This window comes from Struthio camelus, chromosome 1, assembly GCF_040807025.1.
Source record: "Struthio camelus isolate bStrCam1 chromosome 1, bStrCam1.hap1, whole genome shotgun sequence".
Lineage (NCBI taxonomy): Eukaryota > Metazoa > Chordata > Aves > Struthioniformes > Struthionidae > Struthio > Struthio camelus.
In genome coordinates, this window is record NC_090942.1 from 129,114,341 (window position 1) to 129,132,848 (window position 18,508).

Below are 18,508 nucleotides of genomic sequence, written 5' to 3' on the forward strand. Positions count from 1 at the left end.
TCATATGGCATTAGACACTGTTTGGTGAACATACACACAAGAGAGAGATACCTAGCATGAAGGAGTGAGAAAAAAACTCACAGCAAACAAATTTATTCCTGGAGATATAAACTGTAGCTAATTTAAGATGACATTCTGCTGCCTTTATTTACATCAATTAGTATTTTGAGCCCTTGCTAGTTTCACATATTTTACAAGAGTCACTCTTGGAATGGAGGTGCAGGGAACTGGGGGTAAACTAGAAAAGATTCTTGAAAACGAATGTTACTCCCAGTGTCCTTCTCCTTTCCTACACAGACATTATTTCTGCATCTTCTTGTTTTATAAATGTCTGAATCCTGCCCAGAAAGAATGCAGTAAGTACTCTTCAGAGCATCTCTGTTAAAAGAATATTAGGCTGTCACTGATGCATGCTGAACTTCTATTTATACTGTAAGAAGTTAGAAACTAAATTTTAAAAACAATAGATGCAACACAGAGAAAATGATATGACAGTGAAAATAAAATGCAGTGGAAAATAAATCCCATACAATTACAGTAGAGATTCAGGACTAGGAAAAACTAAGCCTAACCTTGATCAATGATGTCCACTAATGGAGGTGAGATTACTCATATGGTTCATGTTTCTGTACACATTTTAGCACTTAGGCTTGGGTGTAAACACACAAATCTTCCTGACCCCTCACAGATAGAGAACGTGTATAAAGAGAGTGCCCTGGAATGCTGCGAGAGACGCATCAAGGTACCAAACAAGCATTCAAGGAACTACATTTGAAATAACACCTCTGATTAGTGATAGTGTTTCTCTGAAATGGGTTCAACTTGCTTCCTGTCTCCCCAACAAGGTCAAAATTCTATTATCAAGAGAAAACAGAATGAACGAAAAGTAAACTCAGAAATACATACGGCACGGAGTCAGCACTGCCTTTATATCATAGACTGAAGGCTAAAGCACTAGCCACGTTCAGCGCGGTTAAGTCTTATCTGTTCATAACCTGAGATGGGACTGGGAACAAAGGGATTTTACTGATAACAGTATGGTCCTTTTGTGACCTAGAGGCACTTTTACAACAACATAATACAGTCCTGCCTCCAGCAGTGTCTGGTGCCTGTTGCTACAGTAAAGGACAAAAGAAAACCTGCAGTAAATGGCTGTGGAATAACTTGTGCAACAGAAAACCATCATCTAAATCTTGCCTGTCAGGCAGATCATCCACAGTCTAAATTATGTAGGTTAGCATCAAATTTCCCATAAAGGTGGCAAGGATTCTGCTTTACTGCTGGGCACATAGTGGTACAGGTTCATACTTCAGGAACAATTTGCCAACCCTCCCCTGCCAAAACCACACATAACATGGCTTTAGGCTTTGCCTTCCTCTTCAACTACAAAACTATTTTTTCTTCCTTTTCGGATTTAACCACACTCCTCTTCATAAAAGACCATTCAATGCTCACAGAAGAAACAGGTCTTAAAATCTCCAAGCTTTTCCCTAAAGCAGCTAAACAGATAGAACAAATAAAGATCTGCAATAGAGTCCCGCAAATGTTTCACTGACATTTCTTTCAGAATGGGGCAGTTCAAATGGGAGAAACACATGCAACTTGCATGGGTATTAACCTGCACATTTTTAACTTCAAAATGCAGTAATTTATCAGTCACAAAAAATGTTTGCTGATCAACAACCCTAGCAGCACTTTAAGTTTAGAAACGTTATTTGTAACAACTTAGGAGACAGACAAGAGCCAGTCTGTATTTGTTTTCCTTGGTAAGAAAGAACAAGTTTAAAAGTCTTTTAAGAACCCGTTTTAAAGTGGGTTTGGAAATAATCAGACTATACCTTCCAACTGGAATGGCTGAAATGCTTAGCACCTCCTTACTTTTTTCCAGAGCAACAGTGCTTCATGATATTCTTTTTTTTTTTTTGTTAGGAGTAAAAAAAAGACATCCGCCCCCACCCCCAAGATTGAAATGAAACAACAAAGAGATTCCTGCCTTAATAAGAAGCCCCACTTCATACTAACATCGCACACAAACTGTATGTAAAACAAATATAAAATGTGTGTCTTACTATTGCAATGGTCAATGGTAAGTAACAGCAGCAGTGACACCAGCCAGTGCTACTACAGAAATGTAGTGGAGAATTCTACTCCAAAAGCTGACCCCAAAAAAGCATATTACAGAATCACAGAATGGCCAACGTTGGAAGGGACCTCTGGAGATCATCTAGTCCAACCGCTCTGCTCAAGCAGGGTCATCTAGAGCATATTGCCCAGGATCACATCCAGACGGGTTTTGAATATCTCCAGCGAAGGAGACTCCTCTACCTCTCCGGGCAACCTGTCCCAGTGCTCTGTCACCCTCACAGTGAAGAAGTTTTTCCTCAGGTTCAGATGGAACTTCCTGTGGTTCAGTTTGTGCCCGTTGCCTCTTGTCCTGTCGCTGGGCACCACGGAGAAGAGACTGGCCTCATCCTCTTGACACCCTCCCTTCAGATACTTATACACGTTGATGAGATCGCCTCTCAGTCTTCTCTTCTCCAGGCTGAACAGGCCCAGCTCTCACAGCCTTTCTTCAGAGGAGAGAGGCTCCAGTCCCCTCATCATCTTTGTAGCCCTCCACTGGACTCTCTCCAGTAGTGCCATGTCTCTCTTGGACTGGGGAGCCCAGAACTGGACACAGTACTCCAGATGTGGTGGCCTCCCCAGGGCTGAGTAGAGGGGCAGGATCACCTCCCTCCACCTGCTGGCAACACTCTGCCTAACACACCCCAGGATACCACTGGCCCTCCTGGCCACAAGGGCACACTGCTGCCTTATGTTTAACTTGTTGTCCACCAGCACTCCCAGGTCCTTCTCCGCAGAGCTGCTTTCCAGCAGGTCAGCCCCCAGCCTGTACTGGTGCATGGGGTTATTCCTCCCCGGGGGCAGCACCCTGCACTTGCCTTTGTTGAACTTCAGGAGGTTCCTCTCCGCCCACCTCTCCAGCCTGTCCAGGTCCCTCTGAATGGCAGCACAACCCTCTGGTTTAGCAGCATCAGCAAACTTGCTGAGGAGAGTGCACTCTATCCCTTCCTCCAGGTCATCGATGAATACATTGAACAAGACTGGACCCAGGACTGACCCCTGGGGGACACCGCTAGCCACAGGCCTCCAACTAGACTCTGCACCACTCACCACAACCCTCTGAGCTCGGCCATCCAGCCAGTTCTCAATCCACCTCGCTGTCCACTCATCCAACCCACACTTCCTGAGCTTACCTAGGAGGATGTGATGGGAGACAGTGTCAAAAGCCTTGCTGAAGTCCAGGCAGACAACATCCACTGCTCTCCCCTCCTCTACCCAGGCAGTCATTCCATCAGAGAAGGCTATCAGGTTGGTCAAGCATGGTTTCCCTTTGGTGAATCCATGCTGACAGGAACTCCTGATCACCTTCTTGTCCTCCATATGCTTAGTGATGACCTCCAGGAGGAGCTGTTCCATCACCTTTCCAGGGACGGAGGTGAGGCTGACATGAAGCATATCACCATGAAGCAAGTCTGATGGGAGTTTTCCAAATGGGCGATATGGCTTGAAAGAACGATGCTATAATCCTTATCTGGATACAGTGCTGACTGTGTTTACCGTCATTAGCCACTTTCTCTTCCTGGTAACTCATGTCGTTTTTGGACCACGAGGCAAGAGCTGGTCACCCTCACTAACAAGGCTGACCTGGCAAACAGGAAACGTTCTTTCTTGCCATCTCTAAAATGTGAGGGGTGGGAGTCTTAAAGAAGGGACTGGTTTTCATGTGTATCTTCTGGCAAATTATTTACTGAAGTATAAGTTTGGGACAGTTTAGACTAGAAATACGCTCCACAAAGTGCCATATCTGGAAATTATACAGCAATCAGTTCCATTGAGGGAAGATGCAAATCAAATACTCCCTCCTACAACCCAAAACATAACGCTATTCCCTTACAGGTAATGAACACAGAGCAAACGAGTCATCTGAGTCTATCTCCACCACACCTGTAGTACAATCTTGGTTTCTTCTGCAACACGAAAAATACACTTTCTGAAACAGCAATCTAAACCATTGCATTCCTGGGGATTCTGGCCGCTATAGCACCCAGCAGCTCAGAAGCCTTTAATCCTCAAGTTTACAATAGCTCTTTGAATCTCTTCCAGAAATAAACACTGGCCTTTGTCAAAGCAGTGGGTGCCCTAACTGCCAGAAGTCATCATATCCTTAGCTAAGTATAATGCAAGACCTACTTCACAGAGCAACTGCTTTGCATGCTAAGCAGCCTTATCTAGTGCCTTCCCAGTCAAGATGAATAAGAGATTAACAAGAAACTTTGTTACAGCTGAAAAGTGTGAAGTCCTTTGAAATGAAACAAAAAAGGCCTATTTCTTTACTAGACTGTTAGGGGTCAGACAGGAGGGAGCACTAGTAAAGTTCTCTGTTTCATGTGCCACTTTCTAAAAGAATAATTTTCTTTCTTAGGTGATTTTCCACAGTAATTTATTATGAGGCAGATGTATACTTTATTTAAAAGGTGCTTTTTAAAGCAGCCATTCACATGTAAAGTCTTCATGAAGACTTTAAAAGCAGTATGTTTTGACTGAATAAAGAACAAATATTCTTTTTATTGCTATATTGGACAATCATAAAGTCACCAGTTTATAAACCTGCTCCAAAGGAAAAATAACTAAGCCTCATGAAATTTGCTTCACTGCAGTTCCACTGGCCCCTGGAAATCCTTACCTTGGGCTGGAGCACAAACCACTCATCACCCTGATTATCAAAGTTCCAGGAATCAAATGGAATTTCCACCTCCCCAAGGAAGCTGTTGCGTCCAAACCTGTCATAGTGCCAGACAGAAAGCTGTAGGGTCCTGGTTTCTAGCTGCGTATGACTGATGACATACTACCAAGAGAAAAACAGAAAACGGACCTCTCAGAACAAGCATAAATAAGTTTCCACAGAGTCTTTTACAGCTATAGCTAAATTTCACAAAGCCCACAGCAGCTAATAAAGGATGCATGAAGGAGAGATTTGTTTTCTTTACAAAGATTGCTCTGGCTACAAAGCTCAAACAAAACTGCTAACTATAACTGTTTTCTTTGCAGTCTCCACCCACTGGTAATTAATGCTACTATTGTTATTGTGTCTTTTCTGTATTATTCACAGGGCATTTATTGCTATAAAGGAAGTCATGACGCTTAAAACTATCCTCCTATTTATTTGTTACAGTTTATATACAAGAAACAGATTAACATAAAAGTTTAGTTTGTAAGATGGAAACCACTAGTCCTGTCATCCCTAAAGAGAGTCTACTGTGCACTACTTTCCAGAAGCAGTGCCCTCCTTTCCTCTTCAGCTGTACCCTAGTAACTTTTCAGAAGCCTGCCTTGTTCTGAAAACTATTAAAACCTGTGTCTGCAGTGTTCACCAAAAGCTTAAAAGTTACTAAAAATTCCTCTTAAGAAATATTTTATTCTAGAAAATACACAGAAAATTATAAACATCTGGAATTCTAGCTTTGTATGCCCTCCTTGTAGTAAAAGGCCTATTAATTCCATGAAATTCACCCTGCTCTTAATGTTAGCTGAGGAGATACAGATGTCTTATTTTTTTGCATCAGGGACAACGTCTGGACACAGACATATATCTTCCAGAAGCTGACATAGTCAAGTCAGTTGGCTTCCCACACAAGTAGGCCATTTTATATATAGATATGTCTAAGATGCTTAATCCTAGATGCCAACGGTTACAGACTGAGAACTGTGATATTTAGCCACAAAGGAATACAAATCAGAGAGGAAAGGTTTTTCACTGTTCTTTTTAACTCTAGTAACAGTGGAGACAAATAAATTCAATTCTTGCTCATCTACCAATAATTGAAGTAAGCCCTCTTTGTCACAATTTGCATTTTTAGCAAGTTGCAAGGTCTTATCTTCAAAGAGTTCCATACTAGCAAACATGTTTAATATTAAGTATGTTTCTTGCTAATTAGAGGCTAAGACATTTTCTTCCCAGTTCAGACAAGTCTTAACTTTACTACAAGGCCTTTACAAAGCCTTATACACAGCTATACAAGAGGCTCTCTCCTGGCAAGCTGTTTGGGCAGACCAAGTATGTGCAAGTCTGTAAAACGATTTTATAGCCAGGTTAGGCCAAGTATACTGGCCAGGGAACATCTGTTAGTCTCTATTATAAGAAACGTGTTAAAACATTACTGAAATCATTAAAAAAAAAAGTTTCAAGAAGAACTAGAAAGAGTTTTTTGTTTCATACCAGCTGGTTGCAATGATGCTTGTCAATAGACAGGCAGCAGAACCACCAGCAGCCTTGCAGTCCAGGTGCTAGAGAGGCAGTGAGCTGGCCATTCAGAAACTCTACCATTCTGACCTGCACCCCAGAGCCAAAGAGGTAAATAAGCTGCTCCTGAGGAGCATAAAATAGTTCAGCCTCTGTAGGCTGGACTCAGGTGAGAGGTAAAGAAGCGAAGAAGGTGGGCACCCTGTTCCACCAGCCCTCAAGGAAGTCATGTCATCGCTCTCTTTTGCAACAGAAAAGTGAACATGACTACAGCTTTTCAGGAAGGCAGCTAGTGAAGCTATTGTTGATATTTTCCTGACAAAGTCAGTTCTGCTTTAGAAAAAAAAAAATTAAAAAACTTTCCTAGAGAAATTTAAATTTTACTATAAAAGGGTATCGTCTCTTAAAAATAACTGAGATGGGAAGTTCTAAGCCAGCTCTCTTTCAGCATCATTTAGTAGCTTAGATAAGGTTTGAAGAGTCTTTAAGGTGCTTTTAACAACTCTGAGTTTAGGTTAGATGGGGGAACATCAACAGTTCTAGAAGAGATTTGGGGAAACCAATAGAAGTTTCTCCTGTAAAGGGAAGAAGCAAACAAAGATGCTTCCTCAATGCTGAAAGCCAGAAATTACAGCTCACAGGACTACTACAAGGTTTTGTTTTAATACTTTCCTTTTGAGGCATATTTTCCAAACTCTAATCCCCATACTGGAACATGTGCTAGAAAATGTCTATAAGCATAAGGAGAACATTCATCACAGCTTATGAGAGAGACACTGTTCTTACCTTGAGCATTTCATTAAACTCTGGATTGGTGCTGTTACTTTTAATTTTGGTCTTGCGTTTACTTTGGCGGGACTTATCAGGCAAAAGGTATGCTTTGACATAGCTGCAGATCAAGAATTAAGCTATTAGTAAGGAATAAAAACAACCAATTTGAGCTAGGATCTGCCAATGCTGGATCAGAAACATAAATGAGTAAATTAATTGTAGCAGACTAATCCATACACATCTAAAACAGACAATGTGTGAAAGAGGCAAAGGTATGGTCTTTATCTACAAACATATAGTCACGTTATGCTGTTAGGATCAAAATAACTAAAAGGACAGAGCTGAATTAATATACTCATCCTCAAAAACGTGGAAAGCTTTCCTACCACCCCTTCTGATATTTGATTACTGACTGGATACACACGCCAACATGGCAATGAAAATACAAGAGAATGAAAAACTGCATACATTACATACCTGTAGCAATAGACATTATTAGAGACATTGATCATTACTTCCTGATATAGGAGGGAATTTACATGTTATACTGAAAAATATAATGAGAAGCTCTCAAAAGACTCAGTATTTGCAAAGTGGATCTATGGATGCATGAAATTGAATGCAAACTCCCTCCATCCATCCAAAACATCATCTGTCTCATATACTTTAGTTTTCGTTCTAGACGACATTAACTCAGTCTTCCTGCTCGTTTGTATTTTTTGCCCTTCTGCAGAGACTGCTAGCAGAGAGGTTGATAAATAAGCACCTTTATAGTTTCCCTCAATGTTGCCCTAAGAAACATGCAGAAAATACATTTCCCACCATGAATCCAAAAATAACCATCATCAAAGTGCTGACTTGTAGCAACTTGATCCTGTGAGAGTTCTCAGGCTTGAAACCTCACCGCCAGCCTCCATCACTGCTGCTCTATAGGAAGGCAGCTCTGCAATGCAGCAGAGGGCACCCCTCGCAGAATCTAGAAAGAAATAACTCTGCGTGCTTACGGATCTGTCCTTTGCTTCTTCTCATCTGCGATGGCCAGGTTTCTGCAACTTTTCACCAGGATGTTGAGAGCACCTGTTTTGTAGCTGTAGTTGATGTGAAGAAGGATTTCACCACTGACCTTCACGTTGCCATAGTCACCAGTTTCACTATATACACTCAGCATGCTGTTAATGCTAGTCTGGGGTCGGGGTGGGGGGAAAGAAAAGGACTTAGAAGCTTAAACAAATTATTCTTTTCCTGAATCTGCTTTTTCATACAACCACAACCCTGCAATGCTGTGACACTTGTTAGGACTTGCTATGAAAACAGATATACCAAAGAATGGAAATACCATTTGCTTCTATTTGATGTAAAAGGGAATAAAAAATATACTTAATCATAGCTTAAACATCTAGAGAGTCTATCTTTTTTTTACATGCAGGAGTCAAACCTATTTGTAAAGATGGCTAAATCTATATCACAATCATCAAATTCAAGCATAAACTGAAGAACAGACAGGCTACGTAAGTTATAGGTTCACATAACAAGTTCCAAGGAGCTAAAAAACACCTCTCTGGTTCAGCTGTCCCCCTAATTGTTACTGCATCTTGTAAAACAACTGCTGGCGGAGCCATGAGAAAAAGTTGTAAAGACGTTTCCAATAATGAAGACGATACAACACCAGGTTTGGCTAAAGTGACACCAACCTCTCAAGGGTATTTCTAACAGAACGAGCAAAATGCAATAGTCGTCCTTTCTGTAATTTTCCTAAGGCCAAAACAGTTCAGCAAAAATGCCACATAATTTACCACTGCAATGTAATATCAGCCCCAATACTTTTTTTTTTTTTCAGTCATGCACTGCAGAATATTGCTATGAGGGTTTCCTTTTCCAAAAGCTTACAACTAGTAAAGAATTAAATATTTCAAGAGAGAATCAGAGCAGTATGCCCACTACCAGAACCAAAGGCTTTCCAGAAGCCTGGGGCACATTTTCTGTTGAGTCATTGAGCATGACTGCTACAACACATGCGAGTATATAAACCCTATCAATTTTGATCCTTGCAAAACACATAGATGCAGTCTTCAACACAAAGGGAGAAAGAGAGAAATCACAGAAGATAAGCAGAGGATTCAGGAGAACTCACAGTATCACCATCTGCCTCAGGCACATTTAAGTGGGTCCATTTTCTATCAGAGCCTTCTGGGAAGTTCTTTAAAAAGGCAGTGCAAAAGGTCAAGAGAGAAGAGCATTAGACAGCTGAAATAAGAATGAATACGTGCAGTGATAAAGCTTTACTCATACAGACAGGTAAAGACACTTTGCACTGCAAAGCCACAGTGAGAAAGAAAGAAAAAGGTATCACCGTATCAGAGAAATGGTAATTTTTTTCCTTATACTTCAGGTATTGCAGGATACTTGGTTCAAGGTAATTAACAAATGGAGATGAAGTATCTGCTGTACCAAAATAAACAAACTACATTTTAGAATACTGATTCAGTAGATTCCGATTTGTACTGGATTGTATTTGGATTTGTCCTCATCTATGTGTGCATGAACTCAGTTCCCACTTAAGCTAGTCTAAAGCTAAGTTTTCATGTATTTCCAGAATTGGGGCCTTGGTAAGAAATTTCAATTTATCCGGGGAATTTGTAAAGGAACATGTAAAAAAAAAAATACAGATGTTTAAATACGCTAATTGTGAGGAAAAAATACAGTATCAGAATAGGGGGGAACAATTTTTCCCCTCTCCGCTTATTAGAGCGATATCTGGAAATCTCATCAATGAGCTCACAGACAACTACATCTTGAGCTATATCCTTCCCTATCAGCTACAGGGAGGAGGGAATAATACAGTCAAGGGGAAGAACCCCACAAAAAGATTAGTCTATGACAAAACTCAGCTTCCCAAGCATCTTGCCTAAGGGCCCTGCAGCAAACAAAGCTGGACTGATAAGCGGGTCTGTGTCAATATAGTAAACAACAACAGACACTAAAAACAGAGCAAGCAGTAATTCTTTTAAAAAGAAATTATCCCCAAAGTTCATTTTATACCTCATGGACGAATAACAAAAGCAAAAAGGGTTTTGTTTGCATTTCAGCACAGTTGCTTTTCAGCTGGGCTTCTCTGTGACTGTAACTTTCGATTCCAAAAGGGGCAAAAAGAAAAAAAAGAAAGGCTTGTGTATTACCTTGACAATTGTACAATTGGCTAAGATGCCATTAACAGCACTGGTTTACTTCACTGCATAATTAGCAATACACACTGACAAACCTATCTTATTTCCACCTATTCTTAACATACCTCAAGCTAAAGTTCAGCCTTTAATATTTATGACTTTCCACCAATAGCATACATTAAAAAGGTATTCTTAAACAGCATTAGTGAATTTAATGGTCCAGTATGCGCTATAAAATGCATCAGTTATCCCTGTAACACAAAAATAACTTGCATGGCAACCTCAGAAAACCCACAAGGTTACATTAACATGGGGAGAGGGAAGAACTGTTCTCTGCTGAACCCAAATATTCTTTAGGTAACGGGCAGCAAGGCACAAATTAATTAAAAAAAAAAAAAAAAGTCCTAAACAGATGACCTCTGACCTTAGAATTTATGCAAATACAATTTCTGAATTGCTTACAAACCACAAACTAATAACATAGTTTTAGCAAAAGTGTTGAACCTACTGGACTTCCTTCCCCACAGACTCTGCTCTGTGGGATTTGCACTGGACGTTAAATATGCTAACTTCTCTGTACTTCGAAAATCTACTCAATGTCGAGTTTCGTAAGTAGTAAACAAACACTGCATGCAGAGGGTGCAGAGCTTTATTCTAGTACACTGCTAAGGATTACATTTGCTTTGCGTCATATCTTGTTGCTCCAGTAAGGCACCGGAACAATTTAGTCTTACTGATGTGATGTGTCTTGACAACAACATATTAATGTGTTTAGGAGATAAACCAATGAAGGGTGAAGGGAAAACTAAATATACAGTTCACATACTAGCTTCAGAAAACGGAGGCAAACATACTGTAATGCTAAGATACAGTTCCTGTTCAATGTCACTTGGCATTTACACTGTTGCTCACACATGCTCTAGTAGTTTTCAAGTTATCTTTAACGTCTGAGATATTTCTTCTGTTACCTCAAATGCTCATTCTCCAAGGACCCATACTGTAATATAAATTCTCATATTTGTTGAAAAAAATATTTGATTAGAGCCTCCTGTTCATTAATAACATTTTTTCACAACGTGACATAATTGAACGCAGTTATTTCATGGACAAGCAAACTAAATGAAAAGAACCTGGGCAATGTAGAAGGCTCAAATGCACAGAACAACAAGAGTAAAAGCAAAAAGAAGAGAGATGGCAAATGTTACTCCCTCATAGCATGCAGCTAAAGGAAGTCAAAAAAAACCCTTTAAAACTGATCTGCTCCAGCAGTGAGAAGTAGCTTACCATTCAAAACTTCTCCATTAATGTAGCATGCAGTGACATTAAAAATCTTGTCAGGGTGAATACAAAGAAAAGAGAAGCAATGAGATGTGAGATTATCTCAGACCTACAAGAGTGGAAAAGCAGCACTTTGCTTAGGAGAAAGGTCAAAATCTATATAAAAAAGACAAAACCAGTGCAGAGAGCACAGACAGAACATTGACTAAAGTATTCAAAAAGAAGGCTCTCTAAAAACAATGCCTCAATTAGTGGGCTAAATGGCAAAAGCACTTAAACACCTGCAACTCACATCAATATCCAGAGAAAAGACAATTCTGTCTATAAAATCCACGAGACCAAGCAAGTGTTGGAGACAATGAGTCATACTCAACCTTAGTTAACTGGATATAATTAAACCAATGCCAAACAAGTTATATTTGCTCAGGTCTGATCTGGCGTGAAGTGCCATACATCTCTGTTGTGTCTGCTTTTGTGAATTACACAAATTAGAATGGAAAGGGTCTGGACATGGCCAGACCTAAGACACCAAAAGGCTGTACAACAGCAATTTTCTCAGCCCCTTCTCCCCAAGTAAGCAAAGCTCTGGTTAACACATCAGGCTCTTTGGCACTGAGAACTTAAACGAGCAATCTCTGCAACCACTGGATGATCACATGGCAGTCGCATGAGACTCGAGCATCTGATTTACAGCATATAGTTTACGAGCGTCAAAAGAAATGGAAGGGTGTAGCAAATAAATATACTACAATTCTTGCAGAAAGTAGAAAAGCTGCCACCAAACAAGATCCTCAAATATCTCCCTCCTCACCGCAGAGAGAAATAATTTTTCCAGTGTGGATGGCATACCAATCGTATCATGGAGAATGGAAGAAGTTGGTCTGGGGCAAGGACAATGATTTCACAGAAGTGGTATGTACACAAACACACAGAAGAGTACTTGTGTCCCAAGAACATGAAAGAGGTGCCTAGATTTCACCATGGACACCACCTACTCCTAACACTCAAAAAGTGGAATGAGATGGAAGACCCCACTGCATTCTATTCTCTTTTTTCCAAGCAAATTAAGATTAACTACACCTCTGCAAAGCTGAGCAGTCACATACTGCCAATACCTGTGGTTTGCTTTCTCCACATATCAAGTTGGTAATACCTGAGGGTGTCGGGAAATCTGCTGCAAAATGGCTCTCTCTTTCAGCATGTACTGCAGAGAACAGCACTTTAGCTTTGCATAGCATTAAAAATATAAAAGAAAAACTATCAAAAGTGAGGGTTCTTTTAAACAGCAGGATAAAGAAAGATTTGTTTTAAATTGTTAGAACTACTTGCAACAACGTTGCTATGTGGTATGATATTAAACGCCATTTTGGAGAAGGAACCGGCTTACGTGGAAGGAAAAACATATATTTCCTACTCAAGATCTTACCGTTGATAATCCACTAATCATATGTCCATGTTTCTTTGAATAACGAGAGGCCACTATGTCATCAATATCTTCTTCCGTCTCACCCAGATAATCCTAAATGACAAAGAAACCATCATTTTAGTCGCTGTGTTCTACTTGGTATTGGGCCAGCCTCTGTCCCTGAGTTTTGTTCCATTTATTTTCCACTTCAGGAAGACTGTGCAGGATGCATTGAAAATTCACATCTCTAGAGGAATTTTGATCTACACTTTCCACATCGTTGCACAGGCACGAAACAGGAAGAGAGGTTGTCAGGGTTTCAGGTTTCAGTTGCTTGAGAACTGCAAAAATTTGACACACACACTTCATGTCTTAATCTGGAGTCATATAACTTTGCATGATCAAGAACTGTTCACATAAATAAAATCAACACCCATGCCTACCTACAACCCCATGCGAAATACTTTATCTACTTACAAATATGTCCGTTCAGGAATTTAAGTTTAAGGGATACGGTCAGAATTTTCCAGATCTCAACTAAGGAAGTCACTGAATTAAGCTCTGAATAGCAGTCAGTGGTCTGAGGATCACTGATACTAGTTTAGCAGAAGTCATCTGTCATTAGCCAGAAGCCACCACCATTAGATGGTGGACAATTAGACGGTTACAATCCACTTTCTAAGGGACATATTTTTACAATCCAGTTTTATGAGTATTATCCACATTCATGTCACTCATACTCATGCATATACAAATAAACAAGCATGCACATACAATTAGTATTATGCTTGCACCTTTTCACTTTGTCACTGGTGACAGATGACAATTCTATGAGCACAATCACAGACACTGAACTACTTTCTAAAAGGCAGTGCTGAAAGCCCAATGTTATTGTCAAACCACATGGGAAGAAACTTTTCTTGCCATCATACATGCGGAACGTATTTGAGGGGTAAGCAGAAAGAAAGAGTTTTCACAAAATTTGATCTGTACGTTTTCAAAATGATTAAAATGCCTGCATTATTTCAATAAAAAAACAACCTGGAGACAATAAGTACTTGACAAGTTCATATATATGCTCGAACTTCAGTGAACAACTCTTAAACACCTTCAGCTCATATACTGAAAAAAAATCATTTTCATTTTTTGAATACAACAAGGTAATAAAGTAATACTTAACAAGAAACTTAAAATCTTACTGATAGTCCTTAGAGGACTGCTATCTTTAAATAACAATTACAGAAAAAAATCCAGGCAACTATCACCCTACAAAAGTAGCTTGGAAATTTCAGTGGTTTCCTCAAACTTTATGGCAGAAATTTTGAAAGACTCTAATTTAGTTTTAATGGAAGTCAAATATTCAAATCCCTTATACAGCTGCTTTGCAGCTGTAAAAATTCCATGTGATGACCTACCTCACTCTCTCCTGCTCACTTACCCTCACTCTTTCAAACTAAACAGAGATTTACTGTAGTGAAACTAAGGAGTCTCATAAGTTTCTATGCCAATCATAAAAAAAACAGAACAGAGAAGAAATGCTGCTGGAGATTTGAACAGTCAAAGTTTACGTAAAGATCTTCAGAACATTTATTATTAGTATGCATAGAAACCAGCTGTTATTTCTCTTCTCCGTTGTTCCAGTGACTGAACCAAAAGAAAACCATCTGAAAGTGACGCAAAATTGTCTATTACTACTTTCCAATTGTAATTGTGCATATTTAACGTTGTGCAAAGGGAAATCAGGATAAGCTATCACTCCAGTTGGGATCCAATTTATATACTGTTGCAAGAATTCCTCTTCTCTTCATGTTTTTACAATAAGCCTCCTCTGTTGGTCTCTTTCTTTTCTGTTTTTTTCAGGGCACTGTTACCATCTCACAGAAATAAAGAAAAAGTGATATGTATTTTATACTATAAGGAAAGAATCCATAGAGTCCCAGGTATTATATAGCAAACTATTTCAGGGAGAGAGACAGATAGACAGAAGTGGATCATTAAAAAGTAGAAAAAAAAAAACAAAAAACACCTAAAGAAAAAAATCCTGCCCTTCACTTCTACTCTCACTCAGAATCCAGCTGAAGATTACAAGTTAGCCCAGGAACACACACATCTTTTTCCTGACAATATGAGAATTTAATTGAAGAAGCAATTCTGGTAACACAGCCCAAACTCTTTCCTTTACACTATTATATACATACATGTGGTCTTTAAAATAACAAATGATACATGTGAGTCTCTGAGTAAATAAATATAGAACAAAAAGAAAGGTAACATATTCAAACTGGTGTTTCAGCTTCAGTCAAATACTAGCAGCATTTCATAGAGAGTTCTAAGGACAGATGAGCACCGACTTTTATCTGCAAGCAGGTATACAAAACTAAAACAATGGCTAATACTTAGCCTAAGCTCTTAATTCATTTTATACTACAACGATTATGTTTCTCAGGAGGTGTTATAGAACTGCAACCACATAATTGGTTAGTGTTGCTTATTAAAGTTAGAACTGGTAGGACATTAATCTCATGGTCTCTCGTGGGGGTTATAAAATGCACATTATCCAATTACTTCTAATAAAGCTATTGTGCATGTGATGAACGCTTTTTGGTCAGGAATTCAACATAAATCTCTCTAGAGGAGGTGTTCACACTGGAACCCAACACTAGATTTAACTGGTTACCAATACTCCTTGATAAATACAGTCCACAGTGTATAGGTTTTTTGCGGGGGGGGGGGGGAGAAGGGTGTCGTCCCTTTTCACTAGCAAGAGCAATGCAAGTTAAGCAATGAAAACATTCATTAAATTATCCAGCTCATCTCCCAGTACGTGTAAGGTGTTTCCTGACAGAGCTGGGGGCAAAGCAGCTGAAAGCCTTTTCATACCTTTTTAACAACAAATTCCAGCTATTTGCTTATCCTATTCACACGTGGTATCTACCACCTCACTGCTGTCAGCTCCCATCACCCAGGAGCAGGAGATCGAAGAACCCCAGCTATCTCCACCAGCTGCCCCGGAGAACGGAGACTGTAACTTTTCTCAGGCTGAAGAAGCTGTTGTTATTTTCATCAGACATCCTTCTTTTTGCCTCTTGCATCAAGCACCAAAGAAGCTAAACTCCAGCAACACTATTATCCCTATCTCAAACAACTGCATCCATAGCGAATCTAAGGCAAGACTCTGGAGGACTCCTGTGAGTCAAACTACCCTAAAAAACACGATAATGCTAAAGCTGATAAATGCAATTCAATTGATTTCCTAAGAGCGAGAAATGTGGGTAGAATGAGCGCTCTATGAACCCTGTTCTGAAGGAAGTTTAAAGAGACATTAGCATTCTCAAGGTCCCCAGAGCAACTAAATCAAGGTTATAGCACAAGAGAAGGTCCCTTAAGTTAGCAAAGAAGCTAGAGAGTTGCTAAGATCCAATCTGAAATTTGAGTCAGCAAAACACAGAAAAACTCTGAATATGAGGAAGATAAAAATCAAAGAACAGAAAACCATTCTGGACTTGGCATAGCTGGCAGCTGCCTCAGAGGAATCCCTAAGTGACAACTAGGGCACCCTGTACACTTAGAACAAGACACTGATGTAAGATATTTCAAGTTCATATTTTCTTAATTTATGCTTTTTGTCTGCAGTTTTTTCAGACTTAATAATTAAGAACACATCTCTTTTCTCCGCTACAATTAAAAACACAAAACACTTCTTTTTTAAGTTTCTCTTCAGCATGAACTCAGGCTAACCCAACACATAGGAAGGGCTTTTTTATTTCCTTAAAAATTAATCTGAACAAAGCAACGCTGCAGAAAAACTGAGTGCTTACAGCCCAAGAAATGGATGGCTACTCCAAGCACATTATTTTCCACCAACCCCCAAGTATCAAATGCTACAATAAGAGAAGACATCTCCCACGGACAATGCCCTTCCTGGAAGAGCAGATGGCAGAGAGTCCTACGCCACCAGACAAAACACTACTGTCACAGAAGGTTATGTTTTCTGGGTTTTTTTTTTTTTTTTAGCTATACGCTTGTATTTCGCAACTTCAGAACAAACTGTAATTAGATGAAGAAAAATTAACAGAACTTTGGAGCACATATAACATAGTGCCTGAGCATTATTTTCAAGCTTGATTTGATTCATCTGTAAACTAAAAATCAATCAATCAATCAATCAAATTAATAACAAACTGACTGACTATTCACTAGAATTATTCTATAGCCATCATACTTGGAAGATGAAGCTGTTTGAAAACTGATTAAATATCCCCCACATTATATATATAATTTTTACATTTATGTATTTACTTTTCAACTGTATTTTATACTACATACATATATACATATGTATATACACACACAAAGCTGATTTCATAAGTCTGAACAAACAGAATTTCCACCAGATGAACGTTTCCCTATTTTTAACTCACCAAATCCTGATCTAAGGCACTAGGCACAGATTTGCTTCTTATGCTCAGAGTATCCTCATTTCCTTCAGAAAAAGATTCACTCAAATCTATCTCAGATCGGCTGCGATCTGGAAAATAAAAATAATGAAAATGTTCATTATAATTTGTGAAAAAAAACACTCCCTATTGCATTTTGCCACACTTTAATAAATGTTGCCTTAAATATAACATTTTTTTAAGAAATAAAATCAAAGCAGTATTTCTGAAATATTTTCTGTCACACGCACTGCAACTACTGAACATCAAGATGAAAAATGGGAAAGCATGTTTTATGATGCTGTTCAACCTTTTGGCCAGTTGTTTTTTCCCTGCTCTATTTATCTGCTGCTATCTGTTCCCTGTGGATCATATTATTGATCAAGCTTTTGCAAAATCTACAGCCCAAGCACTCACAGTGATTATGAAATCTTTCCTCCACCACCACCAAACTGCCCCCAATGTCTGTTTCAGAACTAAGCAACTAGGGACAGAGACAGGCAGAGAAAGTACTTTTGCTGCTACTGCTGTTTCCTGTGCCTAACAGAGGAGGAGGTGAACAAGTCATGAGTCCTACGCCAGTTCTTTTCAGTCTTTCATTCACTTTTTAAACACACAAGAGACGCTAGATGTGCTGAAGAAAGATTTTCTTAGTCCTCCCCGTAAAAATCTTCTGTGCCATTCTTAAATAAATCACAGAAGAAAATGAGGAAAGAGAATACTTTTAGAATCCTACCTTTAGGTAGGAATCTGGAAAGCTTTTAACTGTTCACCTTCCTAGGCTGTAGCTGATGTGACAGGAAAAAGTCACTCTCCTGAGCTTAATGTCCTTTGAGATCTTCCAACAAGAGGAGACAGTGAGGAGCCTGAGGCCTGTTCCCAGCTTGCCTGCAATTTTGCTCTGCAACCAGCTCCTTTGGTGACATGAGACCAATTCTTATCTACTAAGAAACCCTTTATTTTACGAAGGAACAGAAGGAGAATTTTCTTTTCAGAAAGAAAGCAGCAGTCAGAAATGCCTCTGCCCAGAGCTGCAAAATGCAATATTCCCATTGATACTTTGATACGTTCGAGTGGAAAAAACTAAGGAGAAGAAAGCATCTTCTTTGATTAGCTCTGTGGGATATACCGCTAGGCTTCTGCTTTAGGC

The 18,508-nt window shown here is 39.4% G+C and overlaps 1 protein-coding gene across 4 annotated transcripts in view; it reads right to left on the reverse strand.

Annotated features, from left to right (window-relative positions):
- Positions 1–18,508, reverse strand: part of SYTL5 (synaptotagmin like 5) — a 100,590-nt gene that overhangs the window by 11,297 nt on the left and 70,785 nt on the right. For 2 of the 4 annotated variants that reach the window (XM_009686312.2, XM_068916778.1), the window contains exons 9-14: positions 17,344–17,450; positions 12,944–13,036; positions 9,207–9,272; positions 8,080–8,258; positions 7,091–7,193; positions 4,748–4,909 (exon numbers count right to left, since the gene is read on the reverse strand). In XM_009686312.2, coding sequence (XP_009684607.2) covers positions 4,748–4,909; positions 7,091–7,193; positions 8,080–8,258; positions 9,207–9,272; positions 12,944–13,036; positions 17,344–17,450 — 710 coding nt within the window. The remainder of the gene's footprint in view (positions 1–4,747; positions 4,910–7,090; positions 7,194–8,079; positions 8,259–9,206; positions 9,273–12,943; positions 13,037–17,343; positions 17,451–18,508) is intronic. The other 2 variants (XM_009686313.2, XM_068916793.1) reach the window with 1 other exon arrangement.